The sequence below is a fragment of the Nerophis ophidion genome, linkage group LG06 (genome assembly GCF_033978795.1).
Source record: "Nerophis ophidion isolate RoL-2023_Sa linkage group LG06, RoL_Noph_v1.0, whole genome shotgun sequence".
Classification (NCBI taxonomy): domain Eukaryota; kingdom Metazoa; phylum Chordata; class Actinopteri; order Syngnathiformes; family Syngnathidae; genus Nerophis; species Nerophis ophidion.
The window spans coordinates 19,293,287-19,314,865 of record NC_084616.1 but is presented as its reverse complement, the minus strand read 5'-3'; the positions used below and the strand labels follow the sequence as shown (position 1 = coordinate 19,314,865).

General features: G+C 33.5%; 2 protein-coding genes across 2 annotated transcripts; both read right to left on the bottom strand.

Annotated features, from left to right (window-relative positions):
• Window positions 1-1,731: 1,731 nt before the first annotated feature.
• On the bottom strand, window positions 1,732-5,834 carry LOC133553897 (cartilage intermediate layer protein 1-like). The gene is made up of 4 exons (XM_061902235.1): window positions 5,599-5,834; window positions 5,429-5,532; window positions 4,642-4,813; window positions 1,732-1,953 (listed from the first exon to the last, which is right to left on the bottom strand). Exons 2-4 carry the CDS (start codon window positions 5,457-5,459, stop codon window positions 1,842-1,844), a joined length of 315 nt encoding a protein of 104 aa, XP_061758219.1. The 5' UTR covers window positions 5,460-5,532; window positions 5,599-5,834; the 3' UTR covers window positions 1,732-1,841.
• On the bottom strand, window positions 5,595-20,949 carry LOC133554008 (uncharacterized). The gene is made up of 9 exons (XM_061902330.1): window positions 20,883-20,949; window positions 17,387-17,420; window positions 17,279-17,309; window positions 17,174-17,206; window positions 15,125-15,296; window positions 10,058-10,164; window positions 9,816-9,987; window positions 9,651-9,754; window positions 5,595-5,779 (listed from the first exon to the last, which is right to left on the bottom strand). Coding segments are annotated over exons 1-9 (840 nt in total). The 5' UTR covers window positions 20,885-20,949.
• Window positions 20,950-21,579: the final 630 nt, after the last annotated feature.

Below are 21,579 nucleotides of genomic sequence, written 5' to 3'. Positions count from 1 at the left end.
CGTCTGCCTCGCAATACGAAGGTCTTGAGTAGTCAGGGTTCAATCATGGGCTCGGGATCTTTCTGTGTGGAGTTTGCATGTACTGCGTGGGTACCCTCCGGGTACTCCGGCTTCCTCCCACTTCCGAAGAGATGCACCTGGGGATAGGTTGATTGGCAACACTAAATTGGCCCTAGTGTGTGAATTTTGTCTGTCTATCTGTGTTGGTCCTGCGATGAGGAGGCGACTTGTCCAGGGTGTACCCCGCCTTCTGCCCGATTTTAGCTGAGATAGGCACCAGCGCCCCCGCGACCCCAAAGGGAATAAGCAGTAGAAAATGGATGGATGGATATATATATATGTATATATATATATATATATGTATATATATACATAAACATATATATTCATATATATATATATATATATATATATATATATAGACATATACATATGTACATCACACACACATATGTATATATAGCATATATATATGTGTGTATATACATATATTTAATATATATATACAGTATATATGTATGTACATAAATATATATATATAGATGTAAGGCAGTAGCCTGGTAATGTATAAGACAGTACCTCTTTATGAGCACTGGATGTCGCTATTCTTTTGATTTTTACCTGTGGGTTCAGCACACCTCACCTTTTTGTCCCTCAGTGGACACCATAGTCTAGGAGCTATCTTTGACAATGTGTTTCTTTTCCACTCAAAAGGTGAGACCTGTTTTATGACTGTCTGAACACTTTATAAGATATTAGAGTTTAAAATGCCCATCCAGCGAATTTGTTGCAATACAGTGTTAGCTAAGGTGTTTACTTACATTTTGATGTGTTTTGAAGAAATGTGCAATTCCGTTTTTGTACTTAAATGTTTGATGTAAGTTGGTTAACAATTAGTAGAGTCGGAATTGAATGGGGTTGTGAAGGATGGCTTTTTACATGTTTATTCTGGTCACTGTGTTTGAACTACTGATTTGTGATTTATTGTTATTTAGCATTTGGGCATATTGAATATGAGAAAGATTTATATATTTTTGTTGACATATGTTAATGTGTTCTTTTGCATTGAGACACATTTGTAAAGGAGAATGTGTTTCTTTTCCACTCAAAAGATTAATGACCAGAGCCAGAGAGGACCACTACTGTGAGCAAATAAATGCAACAAGGTCTCATCCACAATCCAGAACCACTGTGTCCAGTGTCCAATCTCTCCGCACAACAACCCACCTTATAAACACTAAAAACACAACGCAGAGTCCAAGGGTGTGTCGAGAGGCAGTGACATTGTGGGTTACATATATATATATATATATATATATATATATATATATATATATATATATACATATATATATATATATATACATATATATATATATATATACATATATATATACATATATATATACATATATATATATATATATATATATATATATATATATATATATATATATATATATATATATATATATATATATTAAAATGTATTGTATGTCACATGCAGCACTTAAGTACACTTTATGAATGTAATGGTTCTAGATTGCAGTAAATGTGTGCAAATGTGTAAGCCGCCTTCCGCCGCCCGAATGCAGCCGTGATGGGCCCCAGCACCCCCGTTGACTCCAAAAGGGACAAGCGGTAAAAAAAAAAAATATGGTTGGATGGATGGATGGGTGGTGTGCAAATACAAGCACGCCCCCTGCTGTTCTGCAAGAAAACTGCACCATGTTTCCTCCATCCAAGGGACATCAGAGTTTATTTGTTACACACACACGCAAATACACAGACATCATAATTGTATCATATTTTTTTGTCATATTTGTAATATTGCAGCTGTTTCATGCAGAGCAGAAGGCAGGCAGGCAGGTGAATCTCACCTTGTAGTCATGGCAACGTTTGCCACTCGGCTGGCCGTCGTTCACACACGCAAAACCCACGCTGGCATCGTACCTGCCAAGTACACGTTGCATATAGAAATACATGTATACAAACATATTGTGTATACACATTTATTTGACATACATATATATATATATATATATATATATATGTATATATATATATATATATATATATATATATATGTAGGTGTGGGAAAAAATCACAAGACTACTTCATCTCTACAGATCTGTTTCATGAGGGGTTCCCTCAATCATCAGGAGATTGAGGGAACCCCTCATGAAACAGATCTGTAGAGATGAAGTAGTCTTGTGATTTTTTCCCACACCTACATATTGCGCTCTACCACGGTATCGAGCACTATTCTCCGGATAATCCAATCAAGACATATATATATATATATATATATATATATATATATATATATATATATATATATATACATATATTGCATATAGAAATACATGTATATATGTATACATGTACATGTATATACATGTATATACATGTATATATATATATATATTGCATATAGAAATACATGTATACAAACATTGTGTACACACATTTATTTGACATATATATATATATATATACACATATATATATATATATATATATATATATATATGTATATATATATATATATACACATATGTAGATGTACACATGCAAATATATGCTCTAAGATATTATACAGTACACTGTGAAGATTTAAAGATTTAAAGATGTAGATACATTGATGGTGATGTATAGATGTATATAAATATATATATGCGATGTAGATATAAAGATGTAAATGTATAGATGTGGATATATGTTTAGATATATATACTTTTACATGTAGATTTAAAGGTGTAGATACATAGGTGGTGATATATAAATGCCGATGTATATGTGATGTACATTTAAAGATGTAGATATGTAGATGTGTATTTAAAGATGTAAATATGTAGATCTATAAATGTGCATTCAAAGATGTAGATATGTAGATGTAGGTACAGTAAATAGATTTATATTTACTGTATATACAAGTAGATGTACAGATGCAGATATATGAATATATATATATATATAGGTGTCTGTATATATTTATGTAGATTTAAAGATGTATATAAATAGGTGTTGTATAGATGTAGCTAATGTTGATGTAAAAATGTAGACATATAGATGTAGATATATATTTAGAAGTCGATGTTGATATATAGTTGCAGATATATGAAGGTGTGTATATATATATATATATATACATATATGATGTATGTATGTATGTATATAATCACACACACACACGTAGATTTTAAGATGTACATACATAAGTGGTGATATATAGATGTAGATATATATGTGATGTAGATGTAAAGATGTAGATATATATTTAGAAGTTTGAGTTTGAGTTTATTTCGAGCATGCAAGCATACAAGTAGATGTAGATATATCGTTGCAGATATATAAATGTAAATATGTAGATTTAAAGATGTTGATACACAGATAGTGATGTTTGGATGTAGATACATAGATATAAATACATATTTAGAATTAGATGTAGATATATAATTGCATATATATGAATGTATATATGTAGAATTAAAGATGTTGATACATAGATAGTGATGTATGTATATATATATATATATATATATATATATATATATATATATATATTTGAGGTAGATTTAAAGATGTAGATATATAGATGAAATACTTATATAAAAGTAGATGCAGATGTACAGTTGCAGATATCTGAATGTCGATGTACTGTATATATGTAGTTTTAAAGATTTAGATACATACAGTCGTGCTCATAAGTTCACATACCCTGGGAAAATTTAGGATTTCTTGGCCATTCTTCAGAAAATATGAATGATAACGCAAAAAAATGTTCTTCCACTCATGCTTAATATGAAGCTATTTATTGGCAAACAACGGTGTTTACTCTCTTTAAATCAAAATGACAAAAGAAAATACCCAAATGACCCTATGTAAAAAATTACATACCCCAGTGAATTTGATCTGATCACATTCACAAAAGTTGACAAACAAATTTGAAAGGCTAATCAGGGTTGCAATCCTCACCTGTGACCTGTTTGTTTATCATTAATATGTGTGCAAAAAAGGTCAGTGAGTTTCTGGGCTTCTGACAGACCATTGTATATTTTATTTCAGTGCTGCACAGATGTTTCTGGATTCAGAGTCACGGGGAAGGTGAAATAATTGTCTAAGGATCTGCGAGAAAAAGGTAATTGGACTGCATAAAACAGGAAAAAGGGGTATAAAAAGATATCCAAAGGAATCGGGAATGCCAATCAGCAGTGTTCGAACGTTGATTAAAGAACTGGAAAATGAGGGACCAGCAAAGATTTCAGCCACAACTGCCAGGAAAGTGTTTTGAGGTGCAAAGAAAAAAACACAAATAACTTCAGCTGATATACAGGACTCTCTGAAAAATTGTTTCAAGATGCACAACAAGGAGGCACTTGAAGAAAAATGGGCTGCATGGTCGAGTTTTTAAACATATAAGCACAACTGTATATTGAGATATGTAGATACAGTATGTATATATATGTATGTGTATATATATATATAGATATATGTATGTATGTATATATATATATACATATATATATGTATATATGACTATGTCCATATATATTTAGAAGTAGATGTATATATACATTTTCAGATATATGAATGTAGATTTAAAGCTGTAGATATGTAGATGTAGATGTATAGACTCACATGTGGAAGACGTCCCCAGTGAGGTATGCGGGGACGCCCGACACCGTCATGGCCTCCACGGCTATAGGCTGAGAGCAGACCTCCTGGGGGTAAACTCTGAGCAGCTGCAGGAGGGTCTCGTAGTCGCCCTCCCTGGTGGGATCGTCCAGGTCGAACCAGCGTGTCCGGCAACCTGTCAGGTACATCCTTTTCTTTACCTTTCATTCCCCTCAACCATGCAATACCAAGTACTAGGCATTCATTTTGGAAGTAGTCTTTGCCATTAAGACGGTAGTCCTGAGTTGAGTCCTACAAAGTGTTCGTACTGTAAGTATTGTACCAGCTGATTGAATCTAACGTGCATCTTCGTTGAAGTTTTTGTTTGCAATTTGGAGGTGTTGAAATCTCCATGTAAAATCGTCAATGCTAATCAGTAGCATGTATATGGCATATCCAATGTAAATTAGCATCGAGGTAAAGTGGAGCCTTACTTTTGACTTCTTTCAGGCAGTCCTCTACAAATATGGCCGTTTACTTTTTTTTGCGTGTGGACATGGCGAAACTCACCTTGGCAGAAGTCCAGCTGATTGAATTTAACGTGCATCTGCGTTAAAGTTTTTGTTTGCAATTTGAAGGTGTTGAAATCGCCGTGTAAAATCGCCAATGCTAATCAGTAGCATGTATATGGCATATCCAATGAATCTTAGCATCGAGCTAAAGTGGAGCCATACTTTTGACTTCTTTCGTGCAGTCCTCTACTAATACGGCCGTTTACTTTTTTTGTGTGTGTGGACACGGCGAAACTCACCGTGGCAGAAGTCCGAGGGACAGTCCAGCATGACCTCATAGTCCTCGCACTGTTGACTCTTCTGCTGGTTGTTGATGCACGCCAAGCCGAAAGTCACGTCATGGCTGCGACGGGCGATCAGAGAGTCGGGAATTTGTCTGAGCGGACCGCGAACGAGGCCTCGGACTCACGTGAGGAAGACGTCCGCCGTGAACTCGGAAGACAGTCCGCTCGTTGTCCTGGCCTCAATTTGGAGCGGGTTTCTGCAGACCTGGCCCGGGTAGGACTTGAGGAGTTGATGTATGGACTCCACGTCGCCGTCGTCCGACGGGTCGTCGCTATTGAACCACTGGGTACGACACTCCTGGGACACTGAGGAGGGTGAAGATCATAAAGGGTTCAGTCACCAAGCCTGGTGGACAAGTTGGAGAACTGCACGTTTTATCCTATATTAATACAATGGTTATAAAATTGTTATTAATATATTAAGAGTATGTGAAAGTTGGACTCCTACCTTGTTTACTTCCACGTTTTGTAATCAATCGGAAGTATCAAGCAACTAAAAGTGCAAAGTGATTAGCCTTTTTCCCATCATGCTTTGTAATGGAATTAAATTTGTGTAATTTTGATAATTTTATGGTGATTTAATGTTTTGTTATTTTTACAATATCCACAAAGTTCCGTGACCTTGTCTGTTGACATTTTCTGTTTGTTAAATTTTTTTTTTTGGCACCATAATTAGGGAAAGTTGTTTGCGGTAGGTCAAATAAATAAATGTTGCGCATAGCAGCAATTAACCTTAAAATCTCATGTTATCCACGAGGTGGTGACACCAAAAACATTTTTGTTATTTTAGTATTTCTATGGTGATTGGAGGTTTTTTTTTATTCTTATAATATCCACAAAATTCCGTGACCTTGTCTGTTGACATTTTCTGTTGGTTAGATTTTTTTTTAAAAATTTTCAACACCATGACTAGGGAAGGTTATTTGCAGTAGGTCGTATAAGTAATGTTGCGCAGGGGTGTAGTAATTACAGTGTAATTTAAGGTAATTACCCTGAAACACTCTTGTTGTCCACGAGGTGGCAACAAAATTTAAGAAGTGTAATTTTGATATTTTCATGGTGATTAGACGTTTTTTTTTATATTATCCACACAGTTCCGTGACCTTGTTTGTTGAAATTTACTGTTGGTTAGATTTTTTATTTTTCTTTGGCACCATGACTAGGGAGGTTGTTTGCAGAAGGTCGTATAGGTAAATGTTGCGCATGGCAGTTATCAGAGCATAATTTAATGTAATTAACCTGAAAAACTCATGTTGTCCACGAGGTGACAACAAAAATTAAATGTGTGTAATTTTGATATTTTTATGGTGATTGGACGTTTATTTTATTCTTTATTTTTTTTTCTACAATGTCCACAAAGTTCCGTGACTTTGTCTGTTAACATTTTCTGTTGGTTGGATCTTTTATTTATTGTTTTGGCACCATGACTAGGGAAGGTTGTTTGCAGTAGGTCGCATAAGTAAACGTTGCGCACGGCAGTGATTAGAGCGCAATCTAAGGTAATTAACCTGAAAAAACTCATGCTGTCCTTGAGGTGGCGAGAAAAATTACATTTGTGTAATTTTGATATTTTTATGGTGATTGGACGTTTTTTTTTTTTAATAAAATCCACAAAGTTCCGTGACCTTGTCTGTTGACATTTTCTGTTTATTAGATACATTTATATTTTGGCACAATGACTAGGGAAGGTTGTTCGCAGTAGGTCGTATAAGTAAATGTTGCACACGGCAGTAATCATAGCATAATGTAAGGTAAAATAACCTGAAAACCCATGTTGTCCATGAGGTGGCGACAAAATTTAAATTTGTGTAATTTTGATATTTTTATGGTGATTGGACGTTTTTTTTTTTTTTCTAGTATCCACAAAGTTCCGTGACCTTGTCTGTTGACATTTTCTGTTTATTAGATACATTTATATTTTGGCACCATGACTAGGGAAGGTTGTTTGCAGTAGGCCGTATAAGTAAATGTTGCGCACGGCAGTAATCAGAGCATAATGTAAGGTAAAATAACCTGAAAAACCCATGTTGTCCACGAGGTGGCGACAAAATTTAAATTTGTGTAATGTTGATATTTTTATGGTGATTGGACGTTTTTTTTTTTTTCTAGTATCCACAAAGTTCCGTGACCTTGTCTGTTGATATTTTCTGTTGGTTAGATCTTTTATTTATTGTTTTCGCACCATGACTAGGGAAGGTTCTTTGCAGTAGGTCGTACAAGTAAATGTTGCGCACGGAAGTGATCAGAGCGCAACTTAAGGTAATTAACCTGAAAAACTCATGTTGTCCACTAAGTGGCGATAAAAAGTGACATTAAAGTTGACGTTTATAATGACTGCAATCTCCCTGCGGGCAAGATTCCTTTTTAAACTCATGACGTCTCGAGGGCAACTTTAAAGAAGTCCAAAGTTTGGACACCCCCTAATGGAGTTTCTGCTTCTAAGTCTTAGTGCTATGAAATAAGTAAAACATCAATACAGCATTTTTTTTTTTTACAAGAAATTTAGCACTTTTTGAGGTTACAAGGAACACGTAAAACTCGGACTGTGACTCTTTGTGCATCTAACCTAAATTGGTGTAATGTTGATATTTTTATGGTTATTGGACATTTATATATATATATATATATGTATATATATATATATATATATATATATATATATATATATATATATATACATATATATATATATATATATATATATATATATATATATATATATATATATATAATCCGTGTCTGTTGACATGTTCTGTTGGTTGGATTTTTTTGCACTATGAGTAGGGAAGGTTGTTTGCAGTAGGTTTTATAAGTAAATGTTGCGCATGGTAAATGTTGCGTGTGTAGCATGTAACTTAAGTTGGTGTAATTTTGGTGATTGGATGTTCTGTATAATCACCACAGAGTTCCGTGACATTGTCTGTTGACATTTTTTGTTAGTTAGATTATTATTTTTTTTTTGCACCATGACTAGGGAAGGTTGTTTGCAGTAGGTCGTATAAGTAAATGTTGCGGACATTATTATTCAAAGCATAATTTAAGGTAATTAACAAGAAAAACTCATATTGCCCACTACGTGGCTACAAAAAGTAGCATCAACGTTTCCAGGCTTTTATAATGACTGCACTCTCCCTGTGGGCAATTGCTTCTTAAAGTCATGACGAACAAAATTGGTTTAATTTTGATATTTTTATGGTGATCGGACATTTTTTTATTTTTTTTATTTAATTATATCCACAATGTTCCGCGACCTTGTTTGTAGATATTTTCTGTTGACATTTTCTGTTGGTTAGATTTATTATTTTTTTGCACCATGTCTAGGGAAGGTTGTTTGCAGTAGGTCGTATAAGTAAATGTTGCACATATTATTATTCAGAGCATGATTAAAGTAATTAACTTGAAAAAACAAATTTTGTCCACTATGTGGCGACAAAAATTAGTATTAAAGTTTCCAGACTTTTATAATGACTGCACTCTCACTACAGGGAAGATTCCTTTTTAAACTCATGACGACTCTTTGTCCATCCAACAAAATTGGTGTAGTTTTGATTTTTTTATGGTGATTTGGACAGGGTTTTTTTTATGATATCCACAAAGTTCCACGACCTTGTCTGTTGACATTTTCTGTTAGTTAGATTAATTTATTTTTGCACCATGACTAAGGACAGTTGTTTGCAGTAGGCCGTATATTGCGCATATTACTATTCGGAGCTTGAATTAAGGTAATTAACATAAAAAACTCATGTTGTCCACTACGTGGTGACAAAAAGTAGCATCAAAGTTTCTAGAGTTTTATCATGACTGCACTCTCTCTGCGGGAAAGATTCCTTTTTAAAGTCATGCCGACCCATAAAGATATCAAAATTGGTGTACTTTTGATATCTTTATGGTGATTGGACGTTTTATTTTTTGAAATATCCACAAAGTTTCACAACATTGTTTGTTGACATTTTCTGTTGGTTAGATTTATTTATTTTTGCACCATGACTAGGGAAGGTTGTTTGCAGTAGGTCATATAAGTAAATCTTTGTACATCTAATGATTCCATCTGATTGCGATTCAGAGTCGATTCTTGATTCAAACCGATTCTGGCGATGTGTTATTGGACATAACATATCCTGAAAATTTCTCAAAACAGGTTCTGGTTGCATTGAGAAGGCCTTAAAACCGAACACACCTTGACAGAAGTCTTCAGGACAGGTAAAGCGGACCTTGTAGTCCTCACAGCTGCTGTCGTTCTGGCGGGCGTTGATACAAGCGAATCCATAGGCGGTGTCCAGGCTGTGAGGAAGAGGAACAAAGTGAAGATCATACCTCCTCACACGTGGAATAACTGTCCCACCTCAGAAATGTCTCAGAGGTACTCCAGGCCGAGTCTCCCGAGACGGTCCGAACTTCGATGGCGATGGGACGAGGACAGATCTGCCCAGGGTTCCTCCGGAGGAGATCACCGAGGTTCTCAAAGTCTCCATTCCCGTCCGGGTCGTCCTGATCGAACCAGCTGGTGCGACACGCTGCGAGAATCAGAGCGGCACCTTCAGCCCGCAGACCGGGTCGTTCTATTTGGGCGCGAGCCGTACGTACATGAGCAGAACTCTCCTGCGCAGGTGAACTGGACCTTGTAGTCCGTGCACGGACTGTCCGTCTCCTGCTCCGCGTTGAGGCAGGAAAGACCCTCTGATGCACTGTGGCTGAAAAACAACCATACGATATCACACAATCTGCTCCACTCTTGTAATCGGACCCAATAAACTTTTGACCTGCAGCTACACCGGATCATGCGATGTATTTCAAACTATTGTATGAGTTAACATGCGATACTGGTCTGAGGATTTATGCTAAACTCTCTGGATCAGAAACATGTAGAACTTTAATTTTAGTATTTGGTCCAAAGATTTCTATTTAGAGCTGGTATTGACATCGGATATCAGTCTGATATCAGAAAAAAAACAGATAATATCAGCTTGCATCTAAAAATTCTGATACAAAATCTAAATGCACTCAGCATCAAAGGTTGGAATTGGGGGTTAAATCAGCAAAAATGGTTCCCGGGCGAGACTACCGCTGCTGCTCACTGCTCCCCTCACCCCTCAGGGGGTGATCAAGGGTGATGGGCCAAATGCAGAGAATAATATCGCCAAACTAATGTGTGTGTGACAATCATTGCTACTTTAACTTTAAATATCCTCCAATAAGTGCCATGATCCGAGCAGCGGATATTCTGGTTTTGTTCTGTTTTGTATAACATCCTGTTAGTATTTTGTCTTCCTTAGTTCCTGGTGGCACTTCCTGTTTTGTTCTGTTGTCATAGATACGTACTAGTGTCACCTGCCTTGTGTTTTTGACGCGCACCTGCCTCTTGATTTCTGTCTCTATTTAAGCGTGCCCTTTTTTGTCGTTCGATCTCGCAGTCTAATTCGCTATTTGATGCAACAGGTGACGTCGCTATCCCCGCTTGTGGTAAAGACTTTGTGTACTTTAGCTTCCACGCTATTCTGTTGCTTGTCCTTAGCTCATATGCTAGCGCTTTGTGTTAGTTTTGTCTTTAGTGCCTTTGTGCAAGTGTTTTCTGTTCCTAGTCCGTTTTTTGTAGTGATGATAAATCCTCAGTTCTTGCCTTCACGCTGCGTCCATTCCGACTGCCTCTATTGAGAGAACAAAACCACACCACGATGCCAGCCAAGTGTCACAATAAGCACACAATTAATTTTGTTTTACTAAAGCCGTAGGCTAGGAACCGCTACACAACAGCCAAGCACACAGTAGTACACAAGCTAGGCATGTATAGTAGTGATTAATAGGGGCACGCAAATATTAATTCACATCAAATCGCAATTTGTAGTCATATAAATCCATTCATAATAAAAAAAAACAGATTTTAAAACACATTCTTAATTTTTTCAATTTTATTCAGAAGAATCCATTTCCAAAAATACATTTTAAGCCACCTTTGCCACACCGTGGTGAGGGAAGTCTTGTCTTGGTTTTTTCTGTTTTGTGATTTGCATATTTTATTTTGAAAAGCAACTCCTCTTGTTTCAGATCACAATCCCTTCCTCTTGTGTCACCAGTCTGACGTCATCCCTGACCCTTGATTGTTTCCACCTGTGTCCCATTGCCATCATGTTCTATTTAAGCTCATGCCCCCCCTTGTCCTGTGCCAGATGGTCTCGAGCTTTTGAGTCAAACTAGCATCCATTTCCATGTCCATGTCCATGTTTACTTCCTTGGAACAAGAAATCTATTGCTGTAATTTTAAATTTTTACTTTTTTCCTCCTTTGAGCAACCTTTGTTATTCTAGCCTTCGTCCAACCTTTTTGGCGAGTTTTTGTATTTTTCTAAATTCCTTTTCTTCCTCAAAGATTGAGTGATTTTTTTGTTTATCTTTATCGAGTATTAATTTATAGCTTTTTTTGTTCTTCCTTTTGTTGGAGCGCTTTGTGTTATTTTTTATAGTAGAAATGACTTTAATTGGAGTTGTTTCCTCCTATTCTTTGGAGTCATTTTTGTTTGATCTTTTTTCGGAATTATTTCCGCGGATTTTTTGTTAATCATTAAGTGCGTAATACTCTGACTCTGGAGGTGTAAAAGTTGTTTTCAAAATAAAAGCTTTATTAGAACCTCATCTCTGCGTCTGGGTCCACTCCTTATTCCAAGTCCTGACAACCTTCAAGCAACCAGAAGGAGCTCGTCCAACCTGTAACCTGTCATTAAATAATTATTATACCATAGAGAACCGGTTTGAATCAGGAGTCGGTTACGAATAGAATCGCCGCCGCAGAAATCGGAATCAGATCGAATCGAATCTTAGGCGCCCAAAGATTCACACTCTTAGTAACTGAACAATATTGCAGTGTATAATAGCACAAATATCAATATAAACAAGTATCAAATAATTATAGTTGGGTATTACTTACACATACAACGTTTGCAAGGCAGTATCAGAAAGTATCCAGTAACAAACAATTACCACGATTTGAAGACAGCATAAGTCCATTCCACACTTTTAATAATAAATAAATGAATGTTTTTCATAAGTACCATTGTTTTAGTTTGACTCATTTTTACTTGATTAAACCGTTTCTAACATTCCACACTACTAAATAATACAAGCATGTATGATTCTTGGCCGTGGCCAAATCGAAAATTACCATATAAAGAATAAAAACGTAAAAAAAAAAAAAGAGCAAGCAGGCAATATGCCATTTTTGACTCTATCATGTTATTTAAGTCAGAAATTGCTACTTTTTGTCGCCATGTTGGCAGATTTTTCTGTAAAATTGCTCATTAACTAATAATAAATTAAAAATCAATGTCCTAATGAATTATTGACCTACTTAAGGCTCTAATTACGTCACATTAATTTTTGGGAAAATATTGCATATTTTTGGGAAAATATTGCACATTTTCTGGGAAGATATTGCATATTTTTAGGGAAAATATTGCATATTTTCGGGAAAAGTATATAGCATTTTTTGGGGGGAAAATATTGCATATTTTTGGGTAAAATATTGCATAATTTTGGGAAGAATATTGTGTATTTTTGGGGAAAATATAACATTTTTTGGGGGAAAATATTGCATATTCTTTAGGAAAATCTTGCATATATTTTAGGAAAATATTTAATATTTTGGGGAAAAATATAGCATATTTTTTGGGAAAATATTGCATATTCTTTAGGAAAATATTGCATATTTGGGGGAAAAGTATAGCATATTTTTGGGGAAAATATTGCATATTTTCGGGAAAAATATTGCATATTTTGGGGGAAAATATTGCATATTTTGGGGGAAAACATAGCATATTTTGGGGAAAAATATAGCATATTTTTGGGGAAAATATTGCATATATTCTTTAAGAAAATATTGCATATTTTGGGGAAAAATATTGCATATTTTGGGGAAAAATATTGCATATTTTTTGCAAAATATAGCATATTTTGGGGGAAATATTGCATATTCTTTAGGAAAATATTGCATATTTTGGGGGAAAAGAGAGCTAATTTTTGGGAAAAATAAAGCATTTTGTTAAGAAAAATATACCATATTTTTGGGGAAAATATTTCCTATTTTTTGGAAAATATTGCACATTTTCTGGGAAAATATTGCATATTTTCGGGAAAAGTATGTAGCATATTTTTTGGAAAAAATATTGCATATTTTTGGGGGAAAGTATTGAATATTTTGGGGAAAATATTGCATATTCTTTAGGAAAATATTGCATATTTTGGGGAAAAATATTGCATATTTTGGGGAAAAATATTGCATATTTTGGGGGAAAATATTGCATATTCTTTAGGAAAATATTGCATATTTTGGGGGAAAATATTGCATATTCTTTAGGAAAATATTGCATATTTTGGTGGAAAAGAGAGCATATTTTTGGGAAAAATATAGCATTTTGTTTAGAAAATTATAGCATATTTTTGGGGAAAATATTGCATATTTTTGGGAAAAATATTGCATATTTTTGGGGGAAATACTGCATATTTTGGGGGAAAACAAAGCATATTTTTTGGGGAAAATATTGAATATTTGGGGGAAAAATATTGAATATTTTTTGGGAAAATATTGCATATTTTTTAGGAAAATATTGCATATTTTTTGCAAAATATAGCATATTTTGTGGAAAAATATAGCATATTTTGGGGAGAGACATAGCATATTTTTGGGGAAAATATTGCATATTCTTTAGGAAAATATTGCATATTTTGGGGGAAAAGAGAGCATATTTTGGGGAAAAATATAGCATATTTTGGGGGAAAATATATCCTATTTTTTGGAAAATATTGCACATTTTCTGGGAAAATATTGCATATTTTGGGGAAAATATTACAGATTTTGGGGAAAATATTGCATATTTTGGGGGAAAATATAGCATATTTTTGGGGAAAATATTGAATATTTGGGGGAAAATATTGCATATTTTTTGGGAAAATATTGCATATTCTTTAGGAAAATATTGCATATTTTGTGGAAAAATATTGCATATTTTTGGGAAAATATAGCATATTTTGGGGAAAACTATAGCATATTTTTGGGGAAAATATTGCATATTCCTTAGTAAAATATTGCATATTTTGGGGAAAAATATTGCATATTTGGGGTGAAAATATAGCATATTTTGGGGGAAAAGAGAGCATATTTTTGGGGAAAATATAGCATTTTGTTTTGAAAAATATAGCATATTTTTGGGGGGGAAAATATATATATTTTTTTTAAATATAGCATTCAATAATTAGGAGGACCCCTTTGGATCCCCAATAATTTTAGTGTGTTTTTTTTAATTGTTTTTTGTTTTTGTTATAAATAAATTAAAAAAAAAAAAAAATTAATCTATATCGTCATGAATTATTGACCTATTCAAGGCCCCAGTTACTTTGCAGTAAACATTTTTTTTTGATGAAAAGTGCATACAAATAAAAAATAAAAATAAAAAATAAAAAGTGGAAAAGTGTTGAATACAAACATTAAAAACAAAATAATACATGACTTATTTTGAAAAAAATTTTGGCTGAGACCCAGAGCAAAACTTGAGGGAAACCCTAAAGTTGAAAAAAAAAATATTGTAGTAGTTTGAAAAATAGTAAAATACCAAAATGTTTAGATTTTTCAGTTTAAATTTGTTGAGGTGAAATATCAAATTGTTACGTGTGAAAGACGTTCTTGGTGAGCTGAGATTGGAGTCCAGCGACGGTTTGAGCCGTCATGTCCAGCGGCTCCGAGCAGATTCTGTCCTCGTGGTTCCTTCTCAAGTCCGCCAGGAGCTCGGAGTCGCCGTCCTCTGAAAGGTCGCCGTCATCGAACCAGGCCGTGTGACACGCTGAGGACGCCAAGATTTCATGATGACTCAGCTGAAAACATCATCCCACTTGACACTGGACACATGTTCCCCTTCCTGTACACATGTTCCACTTACTGTACACTGAACACATGTTCCATTTACTTTACACTGCACTCATTTTCCACTTACTGTACATATGTTCCACTTACTTTGCACTGAACACATGTTCCACTTACTTTACACTAAATACACGTTCCACTTACTGTACATATGTTCCACTTACTTTGCACTGAACACACGTTCCACTTACTTTACACTAAATACACGTTCCACTTACTGTACACATGTTCCACTTACTATACACTGAACACATGTTCCACTTACTTTACACTGAACACATGTTCCACTTACTTTACACTGAACACATGTTCAACTTTTTTTTACACTGAACACATATTCCACTTACTTTAAACTGAACACATATTCCACTTACTTTACACTGAACACATATTCCACTTACCTTACACTGAACACATGTTCCACTTACTGTACACATGTTCCATTTACTGTACACTGAACACATGTTCCACTTACCTTACACTGAACACATGTTCCACTTACTTTACACTGAACACATGTTCCACTTACTTTACACTGAACACATGTCCCACTTACTTTACACTGAACACATGTCCCACTTACTTTACACTGAACACATGTCCCACTTACTTTACACTGAACACATGTTCCACTTACTTTACACTGAACACATATTCCACTTACCTTACACTGAACACATGTTCCACTTACTGTACACATGTTCCATTTACTGTACACTGAACACATGTTCCACTTACCTTACACTGAACACATGTTCCACTTACTTTACACTGAACACATGTTCCACTTACTTTACACTGAACACATGTTCCACTTACTTTACACTGAACACATGTCCCACTTACTTTACACTGAACACATGTTCCACTTACTTTACACTCAACACATGTTCCACTTACTTTACACTCAACACATATTCCACTTACTATACACTGAACACATATTCCACTTACTGTACACATGTTCCATTTACTGTACACTGAACACATGTTCCACTTACCTTACACTGAACACATGTTCCACTTACTTTACACTGAACACATGTCCCACTTACTTTACACTGAACACATGTTCCACTTACTTTACACTCAACACATGTTCCACTTACTTTACACTCAACACATATTCCACTTACTATACACTGAACACATATTCTACTTACTTTAAACTGAACACATGTTCCACTTACTTTACACTGAACACATATTCCACTTACTTTACACTGAACTCATATTCCACTTACTCTACACTGAACACATATTCCACTTACTTTACACTGAACTCATATTCCACTTACTATACACTGAACACATATTCCACTTACTTTACACTGAACACATATTCCACTTACTTTACACTGAACTCATATTCCACTTACTCTACACTGAACACATATTCCACTTACTTTGCACTGAACACATGTTCCACTTACTTTACACTGAACTCATGTTCCACTTACTTTGCACTGAACACATGTTCCACTTACTTTACACTGAACTCATATTCCACTTACTATACACTGAACACATGTTCCACTTACTTTACACTGAACTCATGTTCCACTTACTGTACATACGTTCCACTTACTTTGCACTGAACACATGTTCCACTTACTTTACACTGAACTCATGTTCCACTTACTTTGCACTGAACACATGTTCCACTTACTTTACACTGAACTCATATTCCACTTACTATACACTGAACACATGTTCCACTTACTTTACACTGAACTCATGTTCCACTTACTGTACATACGTTCCACTTACTTTGCACTGTACACATGTTCCACTTACTTTCCATCGCACAGAGGCCCAGTGAGCTGAGTTCTGCAGCAGAAACAGACAATGCAAACTTGATGACAAATGCGTTATTTAGGACTTTATTTCCTGTGGTTTTACCTGAGATGATGAGACAATGAACAGCAAAAGCCTGAAATGAAAACATGAATTCATTCAAATAAAAGGAAAACACATTTTTCTGACCTGAGTGAGAAATAAATAAATCACCTGAAAGGAAATCGGGATTTTGTTCCTGCAGATCCTGTGTTGAAAAGATTATATCATTGTAAGCAGGTATTTATATTGCACATGTTCAATGTCAGTAGGTAGGTATTTATATCACACATGTAAGTATGTAAGTAGGAATATATCTATATCGCACATGTAAATATGTAAGTATTTATATCAAACATGTGTAATGTAAGTATGCAGGTATTTATATTTCACATGTAATTATGTAAGTATGTGTATCAAACATGTTTAATATAAGTATAAGTGTTTGTATCGCACATGTTTAATGTCAGTAGGTAGGTATTTATATCAGACATGTAAGTATGTAAGTATTTGTATTAAACATGTGTAATGTAAGTATGTTGGTATTTATATCGCACATGTATAATGTAAGAAGGAAGATATCTATATCGCACATGTAAGTATGTGAGTATTTCTATCAAACATGTTTAATGTAAGTATGCAGGTATTTATATTGCACATGTAATTATGTAAGTATGTGTATCAAACAGGTTTAATGTAAGTTTGTAGGTATTTGTATCGCATGTGTTTAATGTAAGTATGTAGGCATTTATATCACACATGTAAGTATTTGTATGAAACATTATTAATGTAAGTATGCAGGTATTTATATTGCACATGTAATTATGTAAGTATGTGTATCAAACATGTTTAATGTAAGTATGTAAGTCTTTGTATTTATTTATATCACATGTTTAATGTAAGTAGGTATGTATTTACATCGCACATGTAAGTATGTAGGTAAGTATTTGTATGAAACGTGTAATGTAAGTATGCAGGTTTTCATATTGCACATGTAATTATGTAAGTATGTGTATCAAACATGTTTAATGTAAGTATGTAAGTATTTGTATCGCACATGTTTAATGTAAGTATGTAGGCATTTCTATCACACATGTAAGTATTTCTATCAAACATGTTTAGTGTAAGTATGCAGGTATGTATATTGCACATGTTTAATTTAAGTATGTAGGGATTTATATCACACATGTAAGTATTCGTATCAAACATGTTTAATGTAAGTATGCATGTATTTATATCACACATTCAAATATGTAAGTATTTGTATCAAACATGTTTGATGTAAGTATGAAAGTATTTATATCACACACATATAAATTAAGTATTTGTATAACACAAATTTAATGTAAGTATTTGTATTGCTCATGTTTAATGCAGGTATGCAAGTATTTATATCACACATGTTTAATGCAAGTATGTAAGTATTTAAATCACAGATGTTTAATGTAAGTACGTAAGTATTTGTATCGGACGTGTTTGATGTAAGTATACAGGTATTTATATCACACATGTAATTGTTTAATTATTTGTATCAAACATGTTTGATGTAAGTGTGTAAGTATTTATATCGCACACGTTTAATTTAAGTATTTGAATTACACAAGTTCAATGTAAATATGTAAGTATTTATATCGCACAGTTTTTATGTACATATTTATATCACACAAGTTTAATGTAAGTGTTTATATCACACATTTGATGTAAGTATTTGTATCGCACATGTTTATTGTAGGTATGTAAGTATTTATATCACACATGTTTAATGCAAGTATGTAAGTATTTATATCACAGATGCTTAATGTAAGTACGTAAGTATTTGTATCGAACGTGTTTAATGTAAGTATGCAGGTATTTATATTGCACATGTAATTATCTAAGTATTTACATAACTATATATATATATAATAGGTGTAATATATACATATTTATGCATCAAACATGTTTGATGTAAGTATGTAAGTATTTGTATCAAACATGTTTGATGTAAGTATGTAAGTATTTATATCGCACACGTTTAATTTATGTATTTGAATCACACAAGTTTAATGTAAGTATTTAAGTATTTATGTCAAAAATGTTTGATGTAAGTATGTAAGTATTTATATTGACCATATTAAATGTAAGTATTTATATCACACACGTTTAATGTAAGTGTTTATATCGCTCATGTTTAATGTTGGCATGTAAGTATTTATATCACACATGTTTAATGCAAGTATGTAAGTATTTATATCAGATATGTTTAATGCAAGTATTTGTATCGGACGTGTTTAATGTAAGTACGTAAGTATTTATATCGCACATGTTTAGTTTAAGTATTTGTATCGCACATGTTTATTGTAGGTATGTAAGTATTTGTATCACACATGTTTATTGTAGGTATGTAAGTATTTGTATCACACATGTTTAATGCAAGTATGTAAGTATTTATATCACAGATGCTTAATGTAAGTATTTGTATCGGACGAGTTTAATGTAAGTATGCAGGTATTTATATTGCACATGTAATTATGTAAGTATTTACATATATATATATATATATATATATATATATAATAAATACATATTCATACATTAAACATGTTTGATGTAAGTAGGTAAGTATTTATATCGCACACGTTTAATTAAAGTATTTGTATCACACAAGTTTAATGTAAGTATGTATTTGTATCAAACATGTTTAATGTAAGTATGTAAGTATTTATATCGCACATATTAAATGTAAGTATTTATATCACACACGTTTTATGTAAGTGTTTATATCGCTCATGTTTAATGTTGGCATGTAAGTATTTATATCACACATATTTAATGCACGTATTTAAATATTTACATCACACAAGTTTACTGTAAGTGTTTATATCGCACATGTTTAACGTCGGCATGTAAGTATTTATATCACACATGTTTAGTGCAAGTATGTAAGTATTTCTATCAAGGATGTTTAATTAAAGTATGAAAGTATTTGTATCGGACGTGTTGAATGTAAGTGCGTAAGTATTTATATCGCACATGTTTAATGTAAGTATTTGTATCGGACATGTTTCATAAAGGTGAAAACAACCACAAATGAGTAACGAAAAAAAGACAAATATTGTGTTTTGAACATGTAGACAATGTTCACATATTTATAGTTTCAGGTTCTAACATGTTCAAAAAGGAGTAGGAAGAAGCAGAGCTTTATATATATATATATATATATATATATAGGCACATATATATATATATATACATATATACATACATATATATATATATATATATATATATATACATACATATGTATATGTATATATATATATATATATATATATATATATATATATATATATATATATATATATATATATATATATATATATATATATAGAAGTAGTCTTGTGATTTTTTCCCACACCTACATATTGCGCTCTACCACGGTATCGAGCACTATTCTCCGGATAATCCAATCAAGACATATATATATACATATATATATATATATATATATATATATATATATATTATATTTCTCTCCAGAAATATTTTCTAACATAATAGTTCACTTCCTTTTTCAATCATTAACTCAACAATAACAAATAAATAAATAAACAAATATCAACACGGTTCACATGAATATATGAAATTATGTATTTAACGTGACAAAATCAAAAGTTTGTTGTTTACTTACATTGTCACGGGGAGACGTTCTGGCTGCAAAACCACGTCCCCACTCCTCACTTGGCCAACAAAAAGTAACCTGTGGGAGTCTGAGGGCGTGTGCTGCCTTTTGTGTCTCCGGGCTTCTCACAACTCTCACTTTAGCCACACAAACAATACACAACATTGTTGTCTTTCAAAGCACTCTGACCCTACACACAGCCACACCAGGTGGAGCTATGAACAAACTGATAAGCTTGTTTGTATATATATATATATATATATATATATATATATATATATATATATACACAAACCCCGTTTCCATATGAGTTAGGAAAATGTGTTAGATGTAGATATAAATGGATTACAATGATTTGCAAATCTTTTTCAACCCAAATTCAATTGAATGCACTACAAAGACAAGATATTTGATGTTCAAACTCATAAACTTAATTTTTTTAATAATTATAATATTTCATAATAATAATTTTAATAATTAACATAGAATTTCATGGCTGCAACAGGTGCCAAAGTAGTTGGGAAAGGGCATGTTCACCACTGTGTTACATCACCTTTTCTTTTAACAACACTCAATAAACGTTTGGGAACTGAGGAAACTAATTGTTGAAGCTTTGAAGGTGGAATTCTTTCCCATTCTTGTTTTATGTAGAGCTTCAGTCGTTCAATAGTCCGGGGTCTCTGCTGTCGTATTTTACGCTTTATAA

Coding starts and splice junctions, on each gene's coding strand:
- LOC133553897 (XM_061902235.1), bottom strand. CDS start 5,459: ATGCTGGACTGTCCCTCGGACTTCTGCCACG. Junction 4,814..5,428: donor TCCCTCGGACTTCTGCCACG/GTGAGTTTCGCC, acceptor TGTACCTGACAG/GTTGCCGGACACGCTGGTTC. Junction 1,954..4,641: donor ACTGGGGACGTCTTCCACAT/GTGAGTCTATAC, acceptor TGTACTTGGCAG/GTACGATGCCAGCGTGGGTT.
- LOC133554008 (XM_061902330.1), bottom strand. Junction 10,165..15,124: donor ACCAAGAACGTCTTTCACAC/GTAACAATTTGA, acceptor GTTGTTTTTCAG/CCACAGTGCATCAGAGGGTC. Junction 5,780..9,650: donor TCCTGAAGACTTCTGTCAAG/GTGTGTTCGGTT, acceptor CACCCTCCTCAG/TGTCCCAGGAGTGTCGTACC.